The 23,808-nt window shown below is 46.0% G+C and overlaps 2 protein-coding genes across 3 annotated transcripts; both read right to left on the reverse strand.

Moving 5' to 3' along the window:
• Nucleotides 1-1,626: 1,626 nt before the first annotated feature.
• On the reverse strand, nucleotides 1,627-9,913 carry kiaa1191 (KIAA1191 ortholog). 2 transcript variants are annotated; one of them, XM_084443333.1, is made up of 9 exons: nucleotides 9,789-9,913; nucleotides 7,407-7,560; nucleotides 6,245-6,307; nucleotides 4,874-5,037; nucleotides 4,380-4,503; nucleotides 4,127-4,302; nucleotides 3,433-3,545; nucleotides 2,340-2,533; nucleotides 1,627-2,149 (listed from the first exon to the last, which is right to left on the reverse strand). In XM_084443333.1, the coding sequence occupies exons 3-9, from the start codon at nucleotides 6,267-6,269 to the stop codon at nucleotides 1,941-1,943; spliced, it is 1,005 nt and encodes a 334-aa protein (XP_084299459.1). In that variant the 5' UTR covers nucleotides 6,270-6,307; nucleotides 7,407-7,560; nucleotides 9,789-9,913; the 3' UTR covers nucleotides 1,627-1,940. The 2 variants fall into 2 exon arrangements, with proteins under 2 accessions (XP_084299459.1, XP_084299458.1); XM_084443332.1 differs by lacking the exon at nucleotides 9,789-9,913 and having other exon boundaries at nucleotides 7,407-7,816.
• An 8,088-nt stretch (nucleotides 9,914-18,001) lies between these two features.
• On the reverse strand, nucleotides 18,002-22,135 carry LOC311307095 (serpin H1-like). The gene is made up of 5 exons (XM_084435856.1): nucleotides 22,057-22,135; nucleotides 20,080-20,701; nucleotides 19,889-19,987; nucleotides 19,414-19,646; nucleotides 18,002-19,105 (listed from the first exon to the last, which is right to left on the reverse strand). The coding sequence occupies exons 2-5, from the start codon at nucleotides 20,675-20,677 to the stop codon at nucleotides 18,803-18,805; spliced, it is 1,233 nt and encodes a 410-aa protein (XP_084291982.1). The 5' UTR covers nucleotides 20,678-20,701; nucleotides 22,057-22,135; the 3' UTR covers nucleotides 18,002-18,802.
• Between the last annotated feature and the right edge of the window lie 1,673 nt (nucleotides 22,136-23,808).

Here is a 23,808-nt window from a genome sequence, read left to right on the forward strand (position 1 = left end):
AATAATCTTGGAGCTGGTTCCAAGAACTTGCAGCTTTACCCAAGTCAGAGGACATAAAGAGGGTCTGTAAAGTGAGCCAGTCCATAGACCTTGTAGAATATGGATTTGTAGAATAGTTCAACATTGATGTGAGATGTAGAGGCAGCTTTCCAGTTAAAGCCTTGAAAATAAAGAGATACCAATGTCTTTTTCTTCTCATTTCTAAAGACGGCCAACCAACTCTGTCATATAAGATACAATGGTGTGTATAACATTTATCATCAGTAATGTTATGTGTGGGTGGTTTTGTTAATAACTGGAGGAAACCAAACCAGGTCCAGCCTGGCTTATGTGCGTTGATTTTGGTGTGCTGGGACTACTGCCTCTTGTGGTGCCAACAGAGAGATGCAGGCCAACATTGTCAAGGGTAAGGGAGGGAGGGAGGGAGGGAGGGATAACCCGACAAACGCTATACTAGGTGTGCTGGCTTCCAAACAAAAAATATATACACATTTACACAGTGATTATTAGATTTCATTTTTATTTGTGTTATGTACAGAGGTCCACAGAGGTCATACACTAAGGACAGCCATATAATATATTTTTCTATAAAAGAAAAGAAATCAAAACTACTGTTGCAACTTGGTCGTGTGTCACATGACAAAGGTTTCATCAGTTCGACTTCAAAATGTAAACCGTGACAAGAGTGGAGATGGCTGACAGTACACTTCATTGAGGGTGAACGATAATCATCACATCATTCAATACGTAACATAACTTCTCATCTCACTGGTACAGACATGGCAGACAGTGCAAAGCAATTGATCCTTAGTCTGAGTATGAACAACAGAAAGACCAGGAGAATGAAGTTACCGCCGACGACACTGGTTATTGACTTTCTGGGTCACAAAGGTACACGAATGACAGTTTTGACTCGATACAACACATTGTCATATGCAGTGTTTCACACCACAAATATTGTCAGTGACTGACTTACAGTTAGGAATCATGACTGGTATTTCAGAGGATTGATATTAAATTATGACAGAATAATAGTATTATTTGCATCATGAATAAGAATTCACTTGTGAAATAAAAAACGGTTTCTTTTTAAACATACAAGCATCTCTAAACAAATTTAGATTCTAAACAAGCAGAAACTATGAGTGAAAAGAGAACATGGTCAGAGCATGGCCCCAGTACAGCTACTCCGTCAGTCAACACAGTTACTACAGATCCAGAAACACTTTAGTGCAAAGGAAGGAGGACCAAACTTAATGCTACAGAGCACACAAGGGGACAGCCTTGTTTTGGGGTTAGATTTCTCTCAGAAAAAGGCCAAGACAGAAGGTTGGATACTGTAGGTACTGTAGGTGGAGGTAAGCTACAGACAGAACAGGTAAATGAAATAGGTAGACCAGCTACAACAGCTTGCCGATGTTAACACCCTCGACAGTGGAGTTGCCCTTGAGAACTGTTCAACCCCCCCCCCCCCCCCCCCCTAAACCATCCAAACCATAACCCTAACCATTAGAGGAGGGTTTGGCTAAATCTGTGTGTGTGCGTGCATGTGTAGATGTATGTGCAGTATCTGTGGCTGTGTGCACATGTGAGAGTATGTGTATCCGGAAGTGGTACAGGAGTGTATTGAGTCTGTGTGTGTGTCTGTGTGTGTGAGAGTGTGTGAGGTGTCTCAGAAGCCAGTGGGTGTGAGGATGTTCATGCCGCGGTGTTTGAGTCTGTGTGTGTGTGTGTGTGTGTGTGGTGTCTCAGAAGCCGGTGGGTGTGAGGATGTTCATGTCTCGGTGTTTGAGTCTGTGTGTGTGTGTGTGTGTGTGTGTGTGTGTGTGTGTGTGAGTGTGTGTGTGTGGTGTCTCAGAAGCCGGTGGGTGTGAGGATGTTCATGTCACGGTGTTTGAGTCTGTGTGTGTGTGTGTGTGTGTGTGTGTGTGTGTGGTGTCTCAGAAGCCGGTGGGTGTGAGGATGTTCATGTCGCGGTGTCTGAGTTTGTGCGGCCGGCTGCTCTGCCTCCTCTCATCCACGCTGGGGATCTCCATCTTGGGCGGGGCGGCCCTGGCGGCGTCGTCGGCCAATCGAGTGGCCTGGGCCTTCATGACCTCCATGGGGGTCGGCTTCTGGGCCCCCCGGTAGGCCTGCAGGGCAAAGCCACCTGAGGGAACGAGGACAGCCAGGGTTAGGAAGGACAAAAACCAGAACCTCCTTGGCAGGAACCGGTCAAACGGTTGTACAACTTATTTAGCGTCCTAGAACCGCCCAGGTGGGTGGGAAAAAAAATCCCATGCTAACGTTAGATAGGTGTTACGTTTAGCGACATAACAGAATAGTCGTGCAGCGTTTACTTGTGGTGTTGGAGCCGGACTCGGTACCGAGCTCCGAGGTGGATGTCTGGAACCCGGGGCGTGGTCCGAAGGCACCCCAGCGCTCCACGACCCCTCCGGCCTCCCCGGAGCCGAGATCCACGCTGGCGCCCGAGCTCACGCTCACCTCCGAGCTGCCGATGGACGCCGTCGACCCCTGGCTGCCGAACCAGCCCCTGTTCCACACACATACACGCAAACAGGCAGGAAGGACATGCATGCATGCAAGCACAACACACACACCACACACAAACATAGCCAGCCTGATCAGAAAAATATTCATGCTAATATAGATTAGTTATAGAGAAGTTGACAAAGGCGCATGCATTTCATTTATACGTGAACGTATGTGTATTTCCTACAAGAACAAGGGTGTGACGTTAAGTCTTATTTCCAACTACAGAGTTGAGCCGAGCTTTCCATCGCTACTCTGCTTCATTGATGAATAATTCAGGCCATCACAGGATTTTAGGTTGGATGTCGTTGGAAAGGTATCATCCGCAATGCTTCATGGGATGAGTAGTTCCTTCGCTCTTCAAACAATTATGTACAGTCTTGTACCTTTGCCTTTTTTCAGTTTTTTGAAAAAAAATTGCCCCGGAATCAAATGTTTTACGGTTCACGATTCATCTCGGAGCCAGTTTTCTTGGTTCCATGTTTAAAACTCTTAATATAAGGATTTTCTGAAATGTCAATGGAGTGAATGTAGGTGGAATTCACTTCCTGAACCGACGCCCCCCCAAAAAAGTGGGCAGTCACTGTCCCGCTCTGATGACATCACCCAGACACATCCTGGCAATCGGACATCGGCGTGACAGCTCCTTCCAAAATGGCAAACTTCATCTTGGCGCCATTTAATGTTGTTGTTGTTGTTTTTAAACCAGACCTGCGTTAATTTGACAGCTAAAATCTGTATCAGCCGTTGGAAAAGCCTGAGATCAATTATCTGGTTAAATCAACTCTGATTTTGTGGTTCAAGCTAATTATTCAAACCCGCTTCCTGGAGTACACCTCAGGTCAGTGTGATAGTTTGTTTACCAGCAACAGCGTTGGTTTGTTTGTTTGTTTGTTTCACCTGCGCTGGTTTTTGGGGGAGCTCTGGGGCGTGCTAGACGGGGTCGACTGGGCAGACGACGCCGACTTCTCGTCCTTCGCGTCCTTCGCCTCCGCGCTCTGAATGTTCATCTTCTGCAGACAACAAACAACACATGCTGTTGCTATATGTCACACTATTCATGTATGCATGTATGTATGCATGTATGTATGTATGCATGTATGTATGTATGTATGCAGGGCTGAAAATTAACACTTGCCACCGGCCAAATGCAGGTAAAATTTCCAATTGGCGACTAGACTTCGGAAGGCTATCTGAAAAATATATATACTTGGCCGGTAGATTTTTCATCTACAGTCCCCTTGGCAGGTGACTCACCGTGAGCCAAAAAGTTTATTTTCACCCCTGTATGTATGTATGTATGTATGTATTATATGTATGTATGCACATACAAGTACACATTCTAACCTAGGTTCATATCCCACACGGTCACATGGGTCACATATATACATGTGTGTGATCTAGCGCCGTGACTGCTGATGTCACGCGTTCTTATAGAAGGCTTTACTGACCATGGCTGGGATGTACAGTCTGTTCACCTACTCTAGACAAGGGTACTTATTGGAAGTCACTTTGGATAAAAGCGTCTGCTAAATGACTGTAATGTAATGTAATGTCATGTAATGTCATGTAATGATGGCCTGTGGAGACTCACGTGGAGGGAGTCGGTAGGCATGCGCTGCTGGTTGCGCGTGTCCTCGGTGGTCAGGCCTTTGGGCATGCGCTGGTGGTAGCGGGTCTCCTCGGCGGTCAGGCCTTTGTGGGGGGTGTAGCCGGTGTCGGTGAGACCCACCTTCTGCTCGAACTTGAACATGCTGTCCTGGGTTTGTTCTGGACAGAGAGGAGAGACATTCAGCCCCGACAGGCAGGACCTAAGACAGACGAGTGTGTCTCAGTGGCGGTCTTACTGGTCATGAGGGAGTTCATGATGACGGAGGAGGCCTTGGTTTTCACGACGGGGACGTGGGGCTTGGCAGCGGAGAAGGTGGCGGTCCTGGTGGCGTGGCTCAGAGGGTTGCCAGATTCATCCTCCTAAGAGGGACACGCAACACCTGGGGTCACATTTACAGCTAAAAATAATTTACAATAGATATAAAATATACAGGTGTATGTGTGTGTGTGTCTGCGTTTGTGTCTGCGTGTGTGTTTGTGCGTGTGCATGCGTGAGTGCATGTGTGTGTGCATGTGTGTATGCGTGTGTGTATGCGTGTGTGCATGTTTGTCTGTCTGTGTGTGTGTGTGTGTGTATTTGTACGTATGTGCATGTGTGTGCGAGCATATGTGTGTGCATGAATGTGTGTGAGAGTGTGCGTGCCTGTGTGTGCACGTGTGTGTGCGTCTGTGCACGTGTGTGTGTGCGTCTGTGCACGTGTGTGTGTGTGTGTGTGTGTGTGTGTGTCACCTGGAACCTTCTCTCCGGGATGACCGGCCTCCTCCAGAGGTTGTTGATGCTGATGTCGGAGGGCGGGGGGGACATGGGGGCCTCCAGGTTGTCGTCGTAGCTGAGGGCCCGCCGGGTCATCCCCACGGGCAGAGACATCCCCATCCCCATCCCCGACTCCAGGGCTGGGACACCAACACTGGCTCATTAACTCACTCACCATCAACACGTAGTGAATTAACTAGCCCTGAACACGTATAGTGAATTAACTAGCCCTGAACACATATAGTGAATTAACTAGCCATAACCCTGAACACATATAGTTAATTAACTAGCCCTGAACACATGTAGTGAATTAACTAGCCATAACCCTGAACACATGTAGTGAATTAACTAGCCATAACCCTGAACACATATAGTTAATTAACTAGCCCTGAACACATGTAGTGAATTAACTAGCCATAACCCTGAACACATGTAGTGAATTAACTAGCCATAACCCTGAACACATGTAGTGAATTAACTAGCCATAACCCTGAACACATATAGTGAATTAACTAGCCATAGCCCTGAACACATGTAGTGAATTAACTAGCCATAACCCTGAACACATGTAGTGAATTAACTAGCCATAACCCTGAACACATATAGTGAATTAACTAGCCATAACCCTGAACACATGTAGTGAATTAACTAGCCATAACCCTGAACACGTATAGTGAATTAACTAGCCATAACCCTGAACACATATAGTGAATTAACTAGCCATAACCCTGATCACATATAGTGAATTAACTAGCCATAACCCTGAACACATGTAGTGAATTAACTAGCCATAACCCTGAACACATATAGTGAATTAACTAGCCATAACCCTGAACACATGTAGTGAATTAACTAGCCATAACCCTGAACACATATAGTGAATTAACTAGCCATAACCCTGAACACATGTAGTGAATTAACTAGCCCTGAACACATAGTGAATTAACTAGCCATAACCCTGAACACATGTAGTGAATTAACTAGCCATAACCCTGAACACATATAGTTAATTAACTAACCCGAACACTAACTCTGAACACATATAATAAATTAAGTAGCCCTGAACACATAATAAATTAACTACCTCTAACTCCTAACACATGTAGTTAATTAATTAACTTCCCCTAAGCCTGAAAACATGTAGTTAATTAGCTACCATTAACTAACTCTGAACACATAGTTAATTAACTGTGCAACGCAGATTCGAAATGCAGCACCATACAGGCATAAAGTTAACAAAACTTAATTGGGACAACAGGGACATCCAACACACACACGCACACACAGACACACAGACAGACACACACACACACACACACACACACACACACATAAATGCACAAATACCTGGTATATCCCCAGGCCCAGACATTCTTCCAGAAGGTTCTGTTATTGAGGTGGAAACTGGGTCTGAATATGGGACCAAGGAAACAGACACAATCCTCATTACCTGACAAAATAAAGACCCTTGAACTCTTGGATCTGCTTGGTTACTGTGCACATGAGTCAATGAGTCACTGCTTGGGGAGCAGAGGGTGATGTTGCGGTATTTCTAGTCTCTGTGAGGATGCAGGTCTACAGGTGTTAGATAGCCAGTGGCCTTATGACCTTATGACCTGCACCAGTCTGTCACCTGCTGCCTAGCTAGCTAGTGTTCCATCTCTCTTTAGAATGCTGCCTAGCTAGCTAGTGTTCCATCTCTCTTTAGAATGCTGCCTAGCTAGCTAGTGTTCCATCTCTCTTTAGAATGCTGCCTAGCTAGCTAGTGTTCCATCTCTCTTTAGAATGCTGCCTAGCTAGCTAGTGTTCCATCTCTCTTTAGAATGCTGCTAGGTAGCTAGTGTTCCATCTCTGTCTTGTTGTGTGCTATGTGAAAGAACAGAATCAGAATCTGTTTATTGCCATGCAGTTTTTCCAACCTATTAGGAATTAGGTTTTGGTCGTGGTGCATAACATTGAGACAACACTGGACAGGGTGCAGGGACGAGACAGGACAGCGCAAAGACAGGACAGTGCAAAGAGCGAGTACAAAATGCTAGTGGAAAAAAAGAATAAGCTAAGCAAAAGAATAAAGCATAGTCAGTGTATATACAGTACAGTGAGTATGCAGAGTGTAATGTGTAGGTGGGTGTGTGCATGTATGTGCAGCGTGAGATGTGAGTGCGTTGTGTCACATACAGTACATTCAGGTCATGTGAGTATTGTAAATTGTAACTTTTACATTTGTAATTTGTAAATTGAGTATAAGAGTTTATCTGTAGCACTAATCTTGGAGCCGGCAGCAACATTTCACTGTGACTGTACACCGTACATCACGTGATGAATAAAAATCTTGAACCTTGAAGTGTGTATGTGCATGTGTGTGTACGGCGAGATATGCGAGTGTGGTGCGATACAGACCAATCATTAGCTGTCTTTCAGATTTTACCCCCACTCCACCCCTCCCCGCCACGCCCCATAACTCAAAGGCCATCTCCACACGGGAGAGAGAGATCAGAGCAGTGCTTACCGTGCGGAGGTGGGCTGTAGTGTGTTGGAGGCTGGAAGTATGGAGTATGGATGGAAGGACCACTACAACCGGCTGCTTCTGCTGGGCCGTTCTGACTCTCTCACACACATGGAGGCCTTCTGCCAGCAAAGCATTGTGGGAGTGCAAGAGGAAGCTGGAAAAGAAGCCAAATATACAGCCGTCACATACAGCCGTCACCACTTACCAGTAGATACTGTAATGACAGGTTTAGGGTTTTGCAGCCATCACCAGGAGGTAATGACAGGGTTAAGGTTAGGGCCATCAACAGTTGATAATGACAGGCTCCAAACCCGGCCCTATAGGGCTGGGTATCGAGTCGAATTTCAAGAATCGATTCGATTACGATTCACAAGGTTCGGAATCGATTATCACGATTCAATTCGATTCGATTCAATAGCGATTTGGTTAGTGTTACTAAAAACTTTTTTTTTGTTGCTATAACCTTAATTACATGACTGCCAAGTTAGGCAACACATCAATACTAGGGCTGGGTATCGATACAGATTTCCAAAAATGAATGAATGAATGAATCATTGAATGAATGAATGAACTATTCATTCCTTCATTAAATAAAAGATCGATTTGGGGATTCATGAATCGATTCTGAATCATTTGATTCAGAATCGATTTTTTAAACCCAGCCCTACTCTCCTGATTAGCTCTGGAAGGGGGCATCATGGTGCTCAAGACGCCCGCACACAGCCTAGATTTAGAAAGATGCATTTTGAATTAATCGCAGCACAGCAGTGCATATATAGACAATTAGCGCATTTTAATACATATCTGTGTGGTTAGCCTACAGTAACAGTGTCAATCTTTGAGGACTGTCACAATAACGTGTGGTCAGGCAAAGTATCAAGTAGCTTTAGCTTTTGTAGACATAGCCTATAGCTATTATTTAGTGCTAACTGTATTATATTCATGTTGGGTTCATTTTCAAGTTCAGGTTATCACCTAATAACTACTAGCTAGTTCCTTACAAAATGTGAATAATATATAATTTGCATATTTTGATTAGTCAAGAACTAGCTAAGGAATAAATAAGCAACTGTGGAGAGGAGCAGGACCAAGAATTGTAAAGTACATAACCTGGCCTGTACGTGTTGTAATATGGCAAATAAAAACTTGAACTTAAACATAGCACTGCCAAGCTAGCTACTAGCACTGCCTAGCTAGCTACTAGCACTAGGCCTTACTATGTTATGATAACATAGCACTACCTAGCTAGCTACTAGCACCAGGCCTTACTATGTTATGATAACATAGCACTACCTAGCTAGCTACTAGCACTAGGCCTTACTATGTGATGATAACATATCACTAGGCCTTACTATGTTATGATAACATATCACTAGGCCTTACTATGTTATGATAACATATCACTAGGCCTTACTATGTTATGATAACATATCACTAGGCCTTACTATGTTATGATAACATATCACTAGGCCTTACTATGTTATGATAACATATCACTAGGCCTTACTATGTTATGATAACATATCACTAGGCCTTACTATGTTATGATAACATATCACTAACCCTTACTATGTTATGATGACAGGAGATGCTGCTGCTCTCATAGTAGCTAAGCAACGTTATGTCTACTGTTGTGAACTGGAATCAGTCAAACTTCATCCATCAAGACTAGGGGAATTAAAATGATATACCGTTATATTACTATCTAAACTATGCTGACGACACGTTAGCAAACTGGTAGCTAGTGCTAGCCTAGTAGATTAGCACTAGGCTAGTAGATTAGCACTAGGCTAGTAGATTAGCACTAGGCTAGTAGATTAGCACTAGGCTAGTAGATTAGCACTAGGCTAGCACTAGTAGATTAGCACTAGGCTAGCACTAGTAGATTAGCACTAGGCTAGCACTAGTAGATTAGAGTAGTAGCCTAGCCTAGTAGATTAGAGTAGTAGCCTAGCCTAGTAGATTAGAGTAGTAGCCTAGCCTAGTAGATTAGAGTAGTAGCCTAGCCTAGTAGATTAGCACTAGGCTAGCACTAGTAGATTAGCACTAGGCTAGCACTAGTAGATTAGCACTAGGCTAGCACTAGTAGATTAGAGTAGTAGCCTAGCCTAGTAGATTAGAGTAGTAGCCTAGCCTAGTAGATTAGAGTAGTAGCCTAGCCTAGTAGATTAGAGTAGTAGCCTAGCCTAGTAGATTAGCACTAGGCTAGTAGATTAGCACTAGGCTAATAGATTAGCACTAGGCTAGTAGATTAGCACTAGGCTAGCACTAACGGGTTGTATCCCAGACTAGCATAGCTAACGGGTAGCTAGGTCAGGAGCACTTGAATAAAACAGACATCGTCGACAAGAACAGCATATCTTGTAGTTTAACGTGACTTACCAAGATTAAACGGCCCTTCACATTACCATGCTCACGAACAGTAGAGATATATGCAAACGTAGCTACCATTGATGTCAGTAGGAGAGGTTTTAGAGCAGTTGAAGTACCTCGCAGCCATGATACACTTGGTACGCACTGTGGATGAGGTTGCCAGGTTTCTCTTCTAGTATCCCTCTATCAAGCGCACTGTGGATGAGGTTGCCAGGTTTCTCTTCTAGTATCCCTCTATCAAGCGCACTATGGATTAGGTTGCCAGGTTCACTTCTAGTATCCCTCTATCAAGCGCACTGTGGATTAGGTTGCCAGGACTCACTTCTAGTATCCCTCTATCAAGCGCACTGTGGATTAGGTTGCCAGGTTTCTCTTCTAGTATCCCTCTATCAAGCGCACTATGGATTAGGTTGCCAGGTTTCACTTCTAGTATCCCTCTATCAAGCGCTATCAACGTCTACATTTCTCCCAGAGGCAGAACGATTACTATTTTTCTAAAGCATTAAGATTAGGCTTGTTATTTTTCTTCTATGCTAGCTATATTTACAACCAAATGATTAGAAGGTGGTTATGCGACCCACTTTAATACTAATAGGCATGGGTTTATTGACGACCTGACAACCAGGATGCAACAGAATAGATGTAGGTTTATTCAATAGCCTAAAACATGTATTAGGCCTAATACATTGACTAGTGTTCAAAAGCAATAATTTAACTTTATTTTTAGCCATTTATAACACCTAAAGAGGCTTACATTTACTAGGAATTCGCAGCATACTCCATAAACCAACTCTGAGAGGCTGGGAAGGAGTTTCTTCCCATCAGGACCCTGAATGAAGAGACGACCTGTTGAACTCTGGACTAAACTCAGTATACTGTACATTCAGCACAAAGCACTTTCTATATTTATACTCATAGAATATACATATCCACATTCTCTACAGTGAATATACTGTAGGCTACATATCAATAAACTATAGATAAATGCATATACTCTGTATCTTCCTCCCTATCTAGCCCAATCCACAACCTCGCCTACTCCCCCATGTATACTATATCTAGAAAGTAATCACAGCCCTTCACTTTTCCACATTTTGTTATGTTACAGCCTTATTCCAAAATTGATTAAATTCTCCTTTTTCTCATCAATCTACACACAATATCCCATAATGATGATTTTTTTGGGGGGGCAAATGTATTTAAAAAAAAAAAAAAAAAATACACAGGTATTTTCCAGAGATGTTCAGTCAGGTTCAGGTCTGGGCTCTGGCTAGGCCACTCAAGAACATTCACAGACATGTCCTGAAGCCACTTCTTTGTTATCTTGGCTGTGTGCTTAGGGTCGTTGTCCTGTTGGAAGGTAAACATTTGCTCCAGTCTGAGGTTCTGAGCACTCTGGAGTTCTTTGCTCAGTTAATTTTCCCCTTGATCCTTACTAGTCTCCCGGTTACTGCCACTGAAAAACATCCTCACAGCATGATACTGCCACCATCATGCTTCACTGTAGGGATGGTATTGGCCAGGTGATGAGCGGTGCCTGGTTTCCTGTAGGGATGGTATTAGCCAGGTGACGAGCGGTGCCTGGTTTCCTGTAGGGATGGTATTGGCCAGGTGATGAGTGGTGCCTGGTTTCCTGTAGGGATGGTATTAACCAGGTGATGAGCGGTGCCTGGTTTCCTGTATGGATGGTATTAACCAGGTGATGAGCGGTGCCTGGTTTCCTGTAGGGATGGTATTAGCCAGGTGATGAGCGGTGCCTGGTTTCCTGTAGGGATGGTATTAACCAGGTGATGAGCGGTGCCTGGTTTTCCTGTAGGGATGGTATTAGCCAGGTGATGAGCGGTGCCTGGTTTTCCTGTAGGGATGGTATTAGCCAGGTGATGAGCGGTGCCTGGTTTCCTCCAGATGTGATGATTGGCATTCAGGCCAAAGAGTTCAGTCCTGCTTTCATTAGACCAGAGAATCTTGTTTCTCATGGTCTGAGAGTCCTTTAGGTGCTCTTTGGCAAACCCCAAGCAGGCTGTCATGTGCCCTTTACTGAGGAGTGGCTTCCATCTGGCCACTCTAATATAAAGGCCTTATTGGTGGAGTGCTGCAGACATTGTTGTTCTTCTGGAAGGTTCTCCCATCTCCACAGAGGAACACTGGAGTGTCAGAGTGACCATTGGGTTGTTGGTCACCTCCTTGACCAAGGCTCTTCTCCCCCGATTACTCAATTTGGCCGGACGGCCAGCTCTAGGAAGGGAACAGGTGGTTCCAAACTTCTTCCATTTAAGAATGATGGAGGCCTCTGTGTTAATGCACAAGTCTATCCCTAAGAGTAGGGGCACGTCTAAAAGAAATTATAGGGGGTTCTGGGAAGGCTTTACTGAAAAGACTCACTCTCAATGATGGCCAGTTGCTTTTAACAATCTGTTTAATTTGTTCATCATGTACAGGCTTGCCTCTAATATTCTTTTGAAGATGAGTGTCCAGTTCCAGTGATTGTGCTCTGTCAAAAACCTGCTTAATCAATTGGGTTGTAAACTCTATCTGAAAACCTGTTTGTTGAATAAAATCAGTCTCACGATTTCAATACATTGGAATTGGCCATATGGGACGTCACTATCTTTAAGGTGGTGGAGGTGAAAAGTATCCGCTCTGAGCCTAGTGCTGCAGTAAGGAGAGGGGTAGATAACTGTCCCACAGCCCCCTTAAAAAGAGTTACATCCAATAAATAAATTAATGTTGTGCTTAGAGTAGTCAATCGAGAGCTATTCTGATTAATAGAATTTAAGTAAATTGAGTCTCACTGCCATCAAAAACTAAAACCAAGAGCCCAAGGGAACCTCAATCTTTTGTATATAAACTCCATCCATAAACACAAAAATATTATTGTGAATGACCCAGTCTGTCAATTTCAATAAAGATCAGAGGAAGGTGTAGAATTCCCTCTGTCCCTCTGGAAGTGACTTAAAGCAAAGATAAGGGTTATATTTACCTTTTCCCTTTAACACAAATATTATCCCTTTCTAGTATTAAAACACTCCCTAAATGATTATATTATCATGACATTATATTATCAATTGACCTCAGCCCTGTTTTACATGGACTAGTATGATTACAGGATGTGTGTGTGCGAGTGCGTGTGCGTGTGTGTGTGTGTGTGTGTGTGTGTGTGTGTGTGTGTGTGTGTGTGTGTGTGTGTTTGTGAAGGCCGTGAGCCTGGCCTTCTCCTGGAGTCTCATCTCCAACCAATTCTTCGCATTTCGACAGCAAAAGAATCAGCTCTTGTGCAGGAAAATTGGTTCATGAGCAGCACCAACACTTTAACCAACACAGCACCAGCACCAACACAGCACTAACACAGCACCAACACAGCACCAACACTAGAACCAAGAACCAGGGACTGGGGGCGGGATTATCTTGAGCAACCAAAGACTAACTAAAACTCTATGACCGCCATTTCTAGATTCTTTGAGAAGATCACCACACAAGAAAGAACAGAGCTTCAACATGCCCAGATAGCAAGCGGATGTGTAACGATTCTGGGCCATATATGGGCCGGAACTAAGCCACAAGGGCCAGATCTGGCCTGTATATGGCCCAGATCCGCTTGCTATCTGGGTGGGATGTACTAAACACAGTGGTCCGTGGAAGAAACAAACTGTCTTCTTGCACTGTAGCCCTTGACGCAACCCAGATAGCAAGCGGATCTGGGCCATATACAGGCCAGATCTGGCCCTTGTGGCTTAGTTCCGGCCCATATATGGCCCAGATCCGCTTGCTATCTGGGAAGCTGGCTTCTGCAGAAATATCAAACAGATCAATATAAACAAAGTGTAGCTCTGCTTTTTTTTAATCATTAAAATAGACGCATTGTGCTGTGCAGATATGATGGCACACCCTGGCTGAGACACATTTCAACAGAGCTAGTGTGACATCGTTTGTACATGTGGCGCTTTGCTGTTCTCCCTCCCGCCAGCAGGGGCACTTTCTCACTGGGTCTGGGGCCCCCAGGAGAGCACAGGGGCAGAGGCTGGATTCTGCTCCTCCAAAGGGCATTCCTGGAGCCAGGGCTGGGGTCAGGCTGCTGGTCCCACGCTAGGGTGCATCCCGGTGTCGGGCGTCCCCATAACCATAGAGGACCTCCAAAGGGTCAGTGGCACTGAGCCCAGCATTAGTGGCGCTCTCCCCCGGCCTAGGAGCCACTCTCCCCGGGTTCCTGTACTCCCTCTGGTCCCTGCTCCCCTGGCGCTGACTTTCCGCCCGCGGGGGGCCGCCGGCCGTCCGGGTCAGGGGCTGCAGCGGCGCCGTCGCAGCCTCTCTGGGTCCGTGCAGTCTGAGGCCGGGCCTCAGTGAGGCCAGAGGACCCACGGTGAGCGCGTCGTGGTCAGACTCGCTCTGACCGGAGGCGGGGCGTGCCAGCTGGCAGATGGAGCGGAGGTAGTCCTGCGCGGCCAGGGGCTGGGGCAGGGGCTGGGGCAAGGGCAGGGGCTGGGGCAGGGGCTGGGGCTGGGGCTGGGGCTGGGGCTGGGGCAAGGGCAAGGGCAAGGGCAAGGGCAGGGGCTGGGGCAGGGGTAGGGGCTGGGGCAGGGGCTGGGGCAAGGGCAGGGGCTGGGGAAGGCCGGGGGCATGGAAGCCACCGGCCTGGTTCATGTCGTGGACCAGCTCCTCGTAGCCCTCCCGGATGGTGGGCAGAGCCTTCTTGACCAAGCGTCTGGAGTGTGGGAGCATGCTGACGGACAGCACAGGACGGTCAGTTTAAAAACGGGCCTATAAGAGGAATAGAAAGGGGAGGAGAGAGAAAAATAAACGTTATAATGAGAATGATCAATTTCAAGATTATTATGTACATGGTTTACACTTACTAGGAATTTGACTAGCGTATGCTGATGAAGACGATATACAGTTGGCCAGGGTGCAGGACAAGACATGGCAGCGCAAATGCAACACAAAAACAGTTTGTATTTACAAGTTACAATTTACACAGACATGGATATTCTGTTCCAGCACTGTACTGACATTTGGATAACTTTGCTAAAGTGCAAATGGTGGTGAAAAGGGGTGAAAATTAACTTTTTGCCTCACATTGAGTCACCTGCCAAGGGGACTGTAGATGAAAAAATCTACCGGCGAAGTTTTTTTTTTCTTCAGATGGCCTTCGTAAATCTAGTCGCCAATTGGAAATTTTACCTGCATTTGGCCGGTGGCAGGTGTTAATTTTCAGCCCTGGTGGTGAATAATTGGCGCTGTTTCTTTAAGAGTGGGTCGGTGAGCAGAGAGAGACTGCACAGAGCCTGTCTCCATGGTAACCTCATCTCGTTTCGGTTTAGCTGACCGAGCTCGTATTACAATGGAACTGGAGAACACATGCACATACACACACATGCACATACACACACATGCACACACTGTAAACATGCACATGCACACACATGTACACTACACATACCCTGTACACTACACACACACTTTACCCTACACACACACACGCATACACATGCACATACACACATTCTGTATACACCTACCTGTAAATTACAAATACACATACTGTACACATACACATACCTGTACACTACACAAACACTTCCTCACACTCACATAAACACACACATCTATACCATTTACACACACACATTCAACATTGAAGATCTCTTTATTTTTCATGTGTGATGTACGTGTACAGCTACTGTACAGTGAAATAAAATACAGATAAACTTTGATACTCAATTTACAAATTACAAATGTACAAGTTACAAATTACACAATAAGTACCATTTGTATACAGTGTAGAGATAGGGGTAGGATACGATAGATACCAGTCAACATGGGTTATGTCACTCCGCCACGCATCGACTTCCAACCATACAAACAAGAACTGACATCCATGTACAGTACTTGTATTCACACACACACACACACACACACACACACACACACACACACAAACACACACACACACACACACAAATAAATGAAGATATACAGTATGATGAAGTATTACTACTAAACACACACACACACACACATTGAGAGCTATATGCTTCCCTGCACAGCTCAGCACCTCATGTAAACAAGCCCCTCTAACCCCCTTCTCTCATCAGCGCTGAGCATCCTCTGTAGAGCAGTCACACACACACACACACACACACACACACACACACACACACACACACACACACACAGCTACCCAAGAGAGGAACACACAGTCACACACACACAGCTACCCCAGAGAGGAACACACAGTCACACACACACACACACAGCTACCCAAGAGAGGAACACACAGTCACACACACACACACACACACACACAGCTACCCAAGAGAGGAACACACATATGGACACACACACACACACACACACACACACACACACACAGCTGCTGGAACTCACCTGCATCAACACACGCGAGACCGGGAGCATCCAACAACGACCCACCAATCTCCAGTCTTCAGAACCACCACAGCAAAAGGAATGAACTCATGGTGACACTATATTTATATGCTGGGGGCGGGGCTTACAACGTCATTGCTCCCATTGGTTGTGGATATGATAGGCTACATCAAAGATACTGTAGATGTGTGTTTTATAAAGGGGAAACCATTGAACGTATACGTCGTACTTTGTAATGTTTTGAATGCTTTCTGGAAGACTCTGTGTCCAAAAGGAGCTCCCGTTTTTCAGTTGCAGCCAACCCAAACACAGCCCCTTCCAAAACAGACCACAATGGAAATAATCTTAAATAATGTGTATGAGAAGCTTGCTTCAGATGCATGCTGTTTCTCTATTAAAATTATCAAATAAAACCAATCAATAAATCAATAAAATCAAGCACATTATCACTAGACACTGTTGCCGAAGGTTTTGGAGTTGTTGGAAAGTGTATTCCATCACTTGTGAGGGAGCTAAGCTAACTGGTGTAAACCACTTCCAGTGATTGCAGCCATGCTAGGCTAACAGCGCGGGTCTCAATGCTGACTGCTGCATGCAGATCAGAGAAGGGTATGTATCTTCTTGCCTGATTCTGGGGAAGACGGCAAATAAGCTAATTTCTCCCCCAAAATTGTTGTGTTCCTTTAAGCCAAGTACTGTGGTTGGGTGGAGGCGTGACTGAACAGGTATAGTTCCAGGTGGCTACATGAACCAAGGATATGAACACATTGGATATATCATACAAGAAGAGGAAGAACACCTCCTTCCCCAGATAGCAAGCGGATCTGGGCCATATACAGGCCAGATCTGGCCCTTGTGGCTTAGTTCCGGCCCATATATGGCCCAGAATCATTACACATCCGCTTGCTATCTGGGTCTGATCTGAGCCATACGACCAGGATCTCCACTTTGAGTAGCACATCAGGACTCTCACTTTCAATTCCAATTCTATTATTTGAAAATGAATGAAATCCTTAAATCCCGAAGTGACCCCAGCCCTGGCGCCCTTTGGTGGGAAGGCCAGGGCCTCAATGGCGGCTCCCTCCTACTCCATCCAGATCTCTCAGCTGCAGTAACAACCGTTCACCAGAAGATGGCGATACTGGACAGCAGGAGTTCAGTAAACCACATGCGTGCAACATCAAATACATGTATACTGTGCAAAGACATAGTTTTTGTTTTCCGGTATGTATGAATGTTGGTGGTAGGTAGCACACATCCAGCAATCCTTGGGAACTCAGCAGATTCTCATAGCTGGAATTCTTTCATGTCATTCAGCTGTAAAATCCTATCAGCTCTTCCGCTTGACCTCACCAGAGTCACCCGAGGCACAGTCTGACTCAACAGATGTAGGGTTTGGGGATAAGCCTTGTAATGTGTTTATTACTGTCCAGTCAATGGCAGCAGAATTGAATCCGACTGGGCCGACAGCAGCTTTCCGCCCAATCAGATTCAGTCCAGACTACCTGAAACAACAACTTAGCAGCCGCTCGATTGTGATTGGTTTAAAGAAAAACAATGCCCCCCCCCCCCTCCCCTATTCCTGAATGGTAATGAGTCCAGCAGACCTTTCTCCAGAGCTGGCAGAACGTAGAAGTAGTGTGGAGACGGGTGTGCGAGACAAGACGGTATACAGACTGGCTAAATATAAAGACCAACCACTGGTTTTAAATAAAGACACAAAACATCCACTTGCTTTACCATTTTATTGGAAAAAGAAGAAACATGTAACAATCTTATTAATTTGTTCTAGTTTGAAATAGTTGTTCAAAAAAAAACAAACATGTTATTTTTGTGTCAAAATGTGATCAGTGTTATAGGCAGTCCCAGGCTGAATAGTCAGAATATGGCCCCTCCCTCAGCGGTTAGAGAACTAGTGCATAGCAGAACTTTCAGTTTGGGTCAGTAACATGCCAGACAGACACGCTCGCCCGTAGCAGAGGAATGTGTTTCAAAAGGAGAGGGAGCTTACAATAGCACCAGATTGGTTTGCAAAAAGCTTGTGAAAAATCATTTGACTTTAAACATTAAAGATATTAGAACCCACGCTTAATTCACAAGCTCAAATCAGAACTATAGAGACGGACACACACAGGAAGCAGAGCATCAGGCAAGGAGACCCTGAGAGGAATGCAGATTTTTAATGTAAGGCAATAATCTGAGAGGTCCTACTTAATGTAAGTATGCAGACGATTCTGTGATCTGCCATTAAATAGTCAAACAGGCCACTTGGTGATGATTCTGTGATCTGATCTGCCATTAAATAGTCAAACAGGCCACTTGGTGATGATTCTGTGATCTGCCATTAAATAGTCAAACACGCCACTTGGTGATGGTGACCCCAAAGTGGAGTAGTTGTTGTTTACACACAATTCTTTGTTTACTATAACCGAGGGCAAAATACACACATAAATCACGCATTGTCAACAACAGGCACAAAACGTTGGCATCATGTACGTATAACACCTCAAAGTACAATTCATTTTCCAACACTCTATGCTTCCAATGCGCTGCGTAGAAAAAATACACACAAATGTGCTCGCATATGGAACGTTTAACCTAAAATTTCAAATCTCACTAAACCTAAGGTTCAAATCTCAGGGTTATAATTCATCTCTCATCTTTTCTCCCTTTGGCCGGACCAACCTGCCCATGAAGAGGATGGAGTTGGTTTTGACGTCCTTCACCAGGAAGACGAACGGATGGTCGGCGTAGAAGAGCTTGGGGTTCTTCATCTTGTCCGTGCTGAAGATACTTGTGTCCATGGGGTTCCCGTCGGTGTCCCACTCCATGGCGGAAGCGTGGAACATGTTGGCCAGGTACAGGTCCTTCTTCCCGGAGATGTTGGACAAGTCGGCCTTGGTTTTGTCCACGGCCTCAGTCAGACCCAGCCCACCGAGGTGCTTCTAAAATGAGAAGAAAGCAAAGTCTTAATGCTGTGGAAACCCTTTGGAAAACCAAACGGCATATATGATGTTTGGGGGAAAAGGAGATATATTTTTTCTTACTTCCTAATGTGAACTTATCTCCAGTTCTATACCCTGTCCTATGTCGTGTGCAACAGCGTATGCCTTAACCCTGGTCAAATTCCTAGTATGTGTGAACCACATGGCTAATAAACAGCTCTTGAATCTTGAATCTAACTTCTATCAAATAAACTGCATTATTTTACTGTCTTTTGCCATTGACTGGAACTGGAACAGTTGATATGTACCTGCAGGTTGTGGCTAACTTCCATGCTAACTTTGGGCAGTGACACGGCCACAGCTGTTTTCTCCATCTTGCTCATCCAGGCGTCCAGCTGCTTCTTGGTCAGGAGCTTCTCCAGTCTGTCCAGGGGCTCCACCTGGTAGGGCATGATCAGCACCAGGCTGGACTTCTTATGGGCCAGAGGCATGCTCAGGACAAACAGCTTGTTCACCTTGTCCTCGAGGAAGTCATAGAGACCTGTGAACACACGCACGCACACACGCACACACACACACACACGCACACACACACGCACGCACACGCACACACACACGCGCACACGCACATGCACACACACACACACACACACACACACGCACACATACACACACACACACACACACACCAGTGTTGAGGTAAGACCTTTACACATCATTTCCTGTGGTGCATTTGAATTGAGCAGCCTAGTGCATTATGACCGCAGCTCTAGAGTGACTCACCTGTGCGGTGCATCATGGGAACTGACACGGTGAAAGAGCGGGACACAAGGAAACCGCGGTCGTCCACCATCTTGTTATGGAACTCCTCATCCCAATGAGCTGTTCAGAAAAGAATAACATGGGTTTGGGATTAGACTATCCCAAAAAAGGGACAATAACATCTTCAAAAAGTTGTATTCAAGCGAACTTACGTTTGAAGAACATGGCGTTGACAATCATCGCTCCATCAGTCTTCTCCACATCCTTCGTGACCTCTGGCAGTTTGCCGTCGGTCGACTTGGCCGCCCACTCGTTGATGGACTTCACGGCGCTCTTCTTGTCCCGGAAGTTGATCTTGGAGTGGTCGCAGTTGTAGAGCTTCTTGCTGCTCTTGACGAAGGCGGCGGCGAAGTTGACCGAGCTAGGTCCGTAGAGACGGTTGCCGATCTTCCAGGTGACGTTGCGGGCGGCGGGGTCGCTCACCTCCGCCAGGAGCTCGGCCAGACCGGCGTGCAGCTGCTCGTCCTTCACCTTGCCGGCGTTCAGCACGGTCCGGACCTGAGAGGCCGTGGTGGCCTTGCCCCCGAGGGCCACCAGGCCCAGGGACGAGGCCACCACCACCGGGGAGATGAGGATGTTCTCCGTCCCCTTCTCCTTGGCCATGGTGCGGTACAGGCTGAAGCCCAGGCTGGCGCTGCTGTTGGCCAGGATGGCGGCGTGGCTGCTGAGGACCTTGTCCGCCGAGGCCGTGGTGGCGGCGGAGGCCGCCGCGGCCAGCAGGAGCAGGGTTGCCAGGTTTGTCACCCACATGGTGTCCTTCGGACGTGCGGAGATCTGAGAGGTGACATGGAGGCAAGGATCATTAGATGACTTGAACACCTGAAAGGAGGGCTTTTTAATGATGATGACATTGTGAAATGATGATGTAGGACAGCAGACAAGCTTGATTGGAAGCACTTTTCCTGGCCTGCTTCAAAAAACCTGATAGTGCTTCAAATATTATTTTTTTCTACTTGATAGTGCTTCAAAGATTTCCCTCGATGCAGTAAAACATGCCTTTCAGGGCTACAGGGAGCTTTTAATCTGCAGTATGTAATGTAATTATAGAGTTGAACTTAGAGGAGCAGAGCTTGCCATGCCAATGGAGAGTCTCCAAGTCCAAGTAGACCCAAACCAGACACATAACCGCCACGTCGGCAGCTGTGAGGAGGACATCTCAGCCAATACAGGAGCTAAATTCAGACTGAGTTGCTCACTCTTTAGCAATAGATATGTGTCATTAATGCAGAATGAAAAATGCACTGTTACTCAACGAAGAGGTCTAAATCAAGCATTTGATTACACTTGGTACTGTAACTACTCTTATACATTTTACGGTAACTACTCTTATAAGAGTTTTGTTTTGTTTTTAATCTAGAAGTCTGCTCTCGAGATAACCCAGCAGACAAGTAGTAACAGGCCCACAGGCTCAAAACCTCAGCCAACCTCAAGGATGGTATGTGCCCTGGGACAAGAATTCACATCTACAAAAATGTGAAGATTCAAATCGTTCACTTCTGAAGCCTATTTCTCTCTTCTATGGACTGTTCTGCGTTTCAGAAGGAACCGGATTGAAGAGCAACATTTCCTTATATGCCATTATTAGGAGACATCCTGTCACGTATGAATTCAAGATCTCACTGGACATCACATTCCCAAATCAGCACTAAAAAGTTTAGATGGTGAAGATTCTGCTTAGGTTTTCTGTTAAAAACTCTTCAAAGGAAACTAACTGTTAAATTTAATTTGCCCACCACATCACCACTAAAGAGTTCCCTTCGAACCTAACCAAGAAAAGAGGAAAGGGTGTAATAAAAAGTGACAAAAAGTGTAGCAGAAACAGGCTGTTGCTGGGTTGAACCACTATTCAGGAGATATAGGGCTAGGGTTAGGGTAGGTAGGGATCACCAGTATCAATCTAATCCATTTTTTAAGTTTGATATGCAGTTTAATTTTAGTTTTGTGAGCATTTGTGAGAACATTTTTGTGGCTCAAACTTATCTGACCAGCACTCATATGCATTACGCAAGGATTCCCTGTCTCCTCTACAACATCCAGCTAAAAGACACTTCTCACATTCCTGCCAGTTTTACTCCCATTAGCACTGTCCAGCGAACACACCCTCCCCCTCTCTCCCCTCTGGTCCTCACCTTATCCGGTTCTTCTAGAAGTTTCCCTCGGATGGGCGCAGGCCCTTCAGCTGCCCTGCAAACCGTGCAGAGTAAAATCCTTAAAGTTGGATAAAGGAGTGTTTCGGTGGGGGGCAGTGATTTTTCTGCTCAGTTAACCGGCTGGATCCTCCCACGGTATCCTGTTACTGGATCTGGGGCGGACCCGCTCTCCCCAGGTCCTAAAGCCACAGAGAGACCCACAGACACGGGCTATTATCCATTATAGCCATTATATTTTTTTAATGGGTATTACTGTATCTAAGTATCCATTATAAAATATCTGCATTCTCACATGACATCACTTCGCACCATTCTGTACAACCAAGACTATTTTCCATAATATATAGTAGTGTGAATCACTGACAGACATTAGGGTGGTTGACACCCTACTACAGGGGAGGTCTGAACAGTTTTGAAGTGGACATGTTGCACCGGATGCCGTTGTCAGTTCGCTGTCTGTTTTATTGTCATCTCTCTCTCTTCTCACGCTCTTCCAGTCTGCCACGTCTGCTGTTCTGTCACACACACGGATAGCAGGAGATGTGGGACAGGATAAAGAGCCCCCCTGCCTGGCCGTACCTAGCTCATCCTAGCCCAGCCCTGTCTAGCACTGCCTAGCCCTGCCTACAGCCTTACCTAGCTCTGACCAGCCCTGCCTAGCCCTGACCAGCCCTGCCTAGCCTAGCCCTGACCAGCCCTGACAAGCTCTGCCTAGCCCTGACCAGCCCTGCCTAGCCCTGACCAGCTCTGCCTAGCCTAGCCCTGACCAGCTCTGCCTAGCCTAGCCCTGACCAGCCCTGCCTAGCCCTGACCAGCTCTGCCGAGCCTAGCCCTGACCAGCTCTGCCTAGCCTAGCCCTGACCAGCCCTGCCTAGCCTAGCCCTGACCAGCCCTGCCTAGCCCTGACCAGCCCTGCCTAGCCCATCCTAGCCCTGACCAGCTCTGCCTAGCCCTGACCAGCCCTGCCTAGCCTAGCCCTGACCAGCTCTGTCTAGCCCTGGCCAACATGTCACAATAGCCTAGTGTTTAGTGAGAAGGAATTTGTGACACTGTGCTTGAAATTAGGTCACATGACACTATTCAGCAGCTGTGGTGCAGCAAAAACTCAAATGTGTTTTAAAAGCCATGAGCCACACCAAGCAGACAGCCCTAAGCAACATGTTTAGTGCCTGTGGGAGAACACAACAGATATCCTCGTCTGCTTCCTGTCTCAGGAGGTTGGGCTGGCTTGATCTATAGCCTCGAGTCACCATTGGTTTCGCTTAGTATGTAGCTTTTGTCACTCTTGCAGGCAACTTGCCCTGCAAATGAATTAAGTTATCACACACACACACACACACACACACACACACACAGAATACATCTTCTGGACCTCGAGGGGTCTTTATTTGGCCACACGTGACACACACACAAGCACACATGAGTGAGGGTGACACAGCACACACAACACACACACACACACACACACACACACACACACACACACACATCTTCGGTGGTCCCTACATTTCTCCCATCCAAACTGCCCAGGGGGAGCCAGGAGCAGTGGCACCAAGTGCTCAGTCCATCTCCTGGTCAGGGACCGGACTGAAGAGCATCTATTCCTCGGCATGTTATTCGTATTGGGTTCTTGTGAGGAACCCTTGAGAACATGGGGAGAACAAGCAAATTCCACACAGAAAGGCCTGGAGACTATTCTATGAGGTGACAGTACTACACCTAAGCGTTTCT

The sequence above is a fragment of the Borostomias antarcticus genome (assembly GCF_949987555.1).
Source record: "Borostomias antarcticus genome assembly, chromosome: 1".
NCBI classification, from domain to species: domain Eukaryota; kingdom Metazoa; phylum Chordata; class Actinopteri; order Stomiiformes; family Stomiidae; genus Borostomias; species Borostomias antarcticus.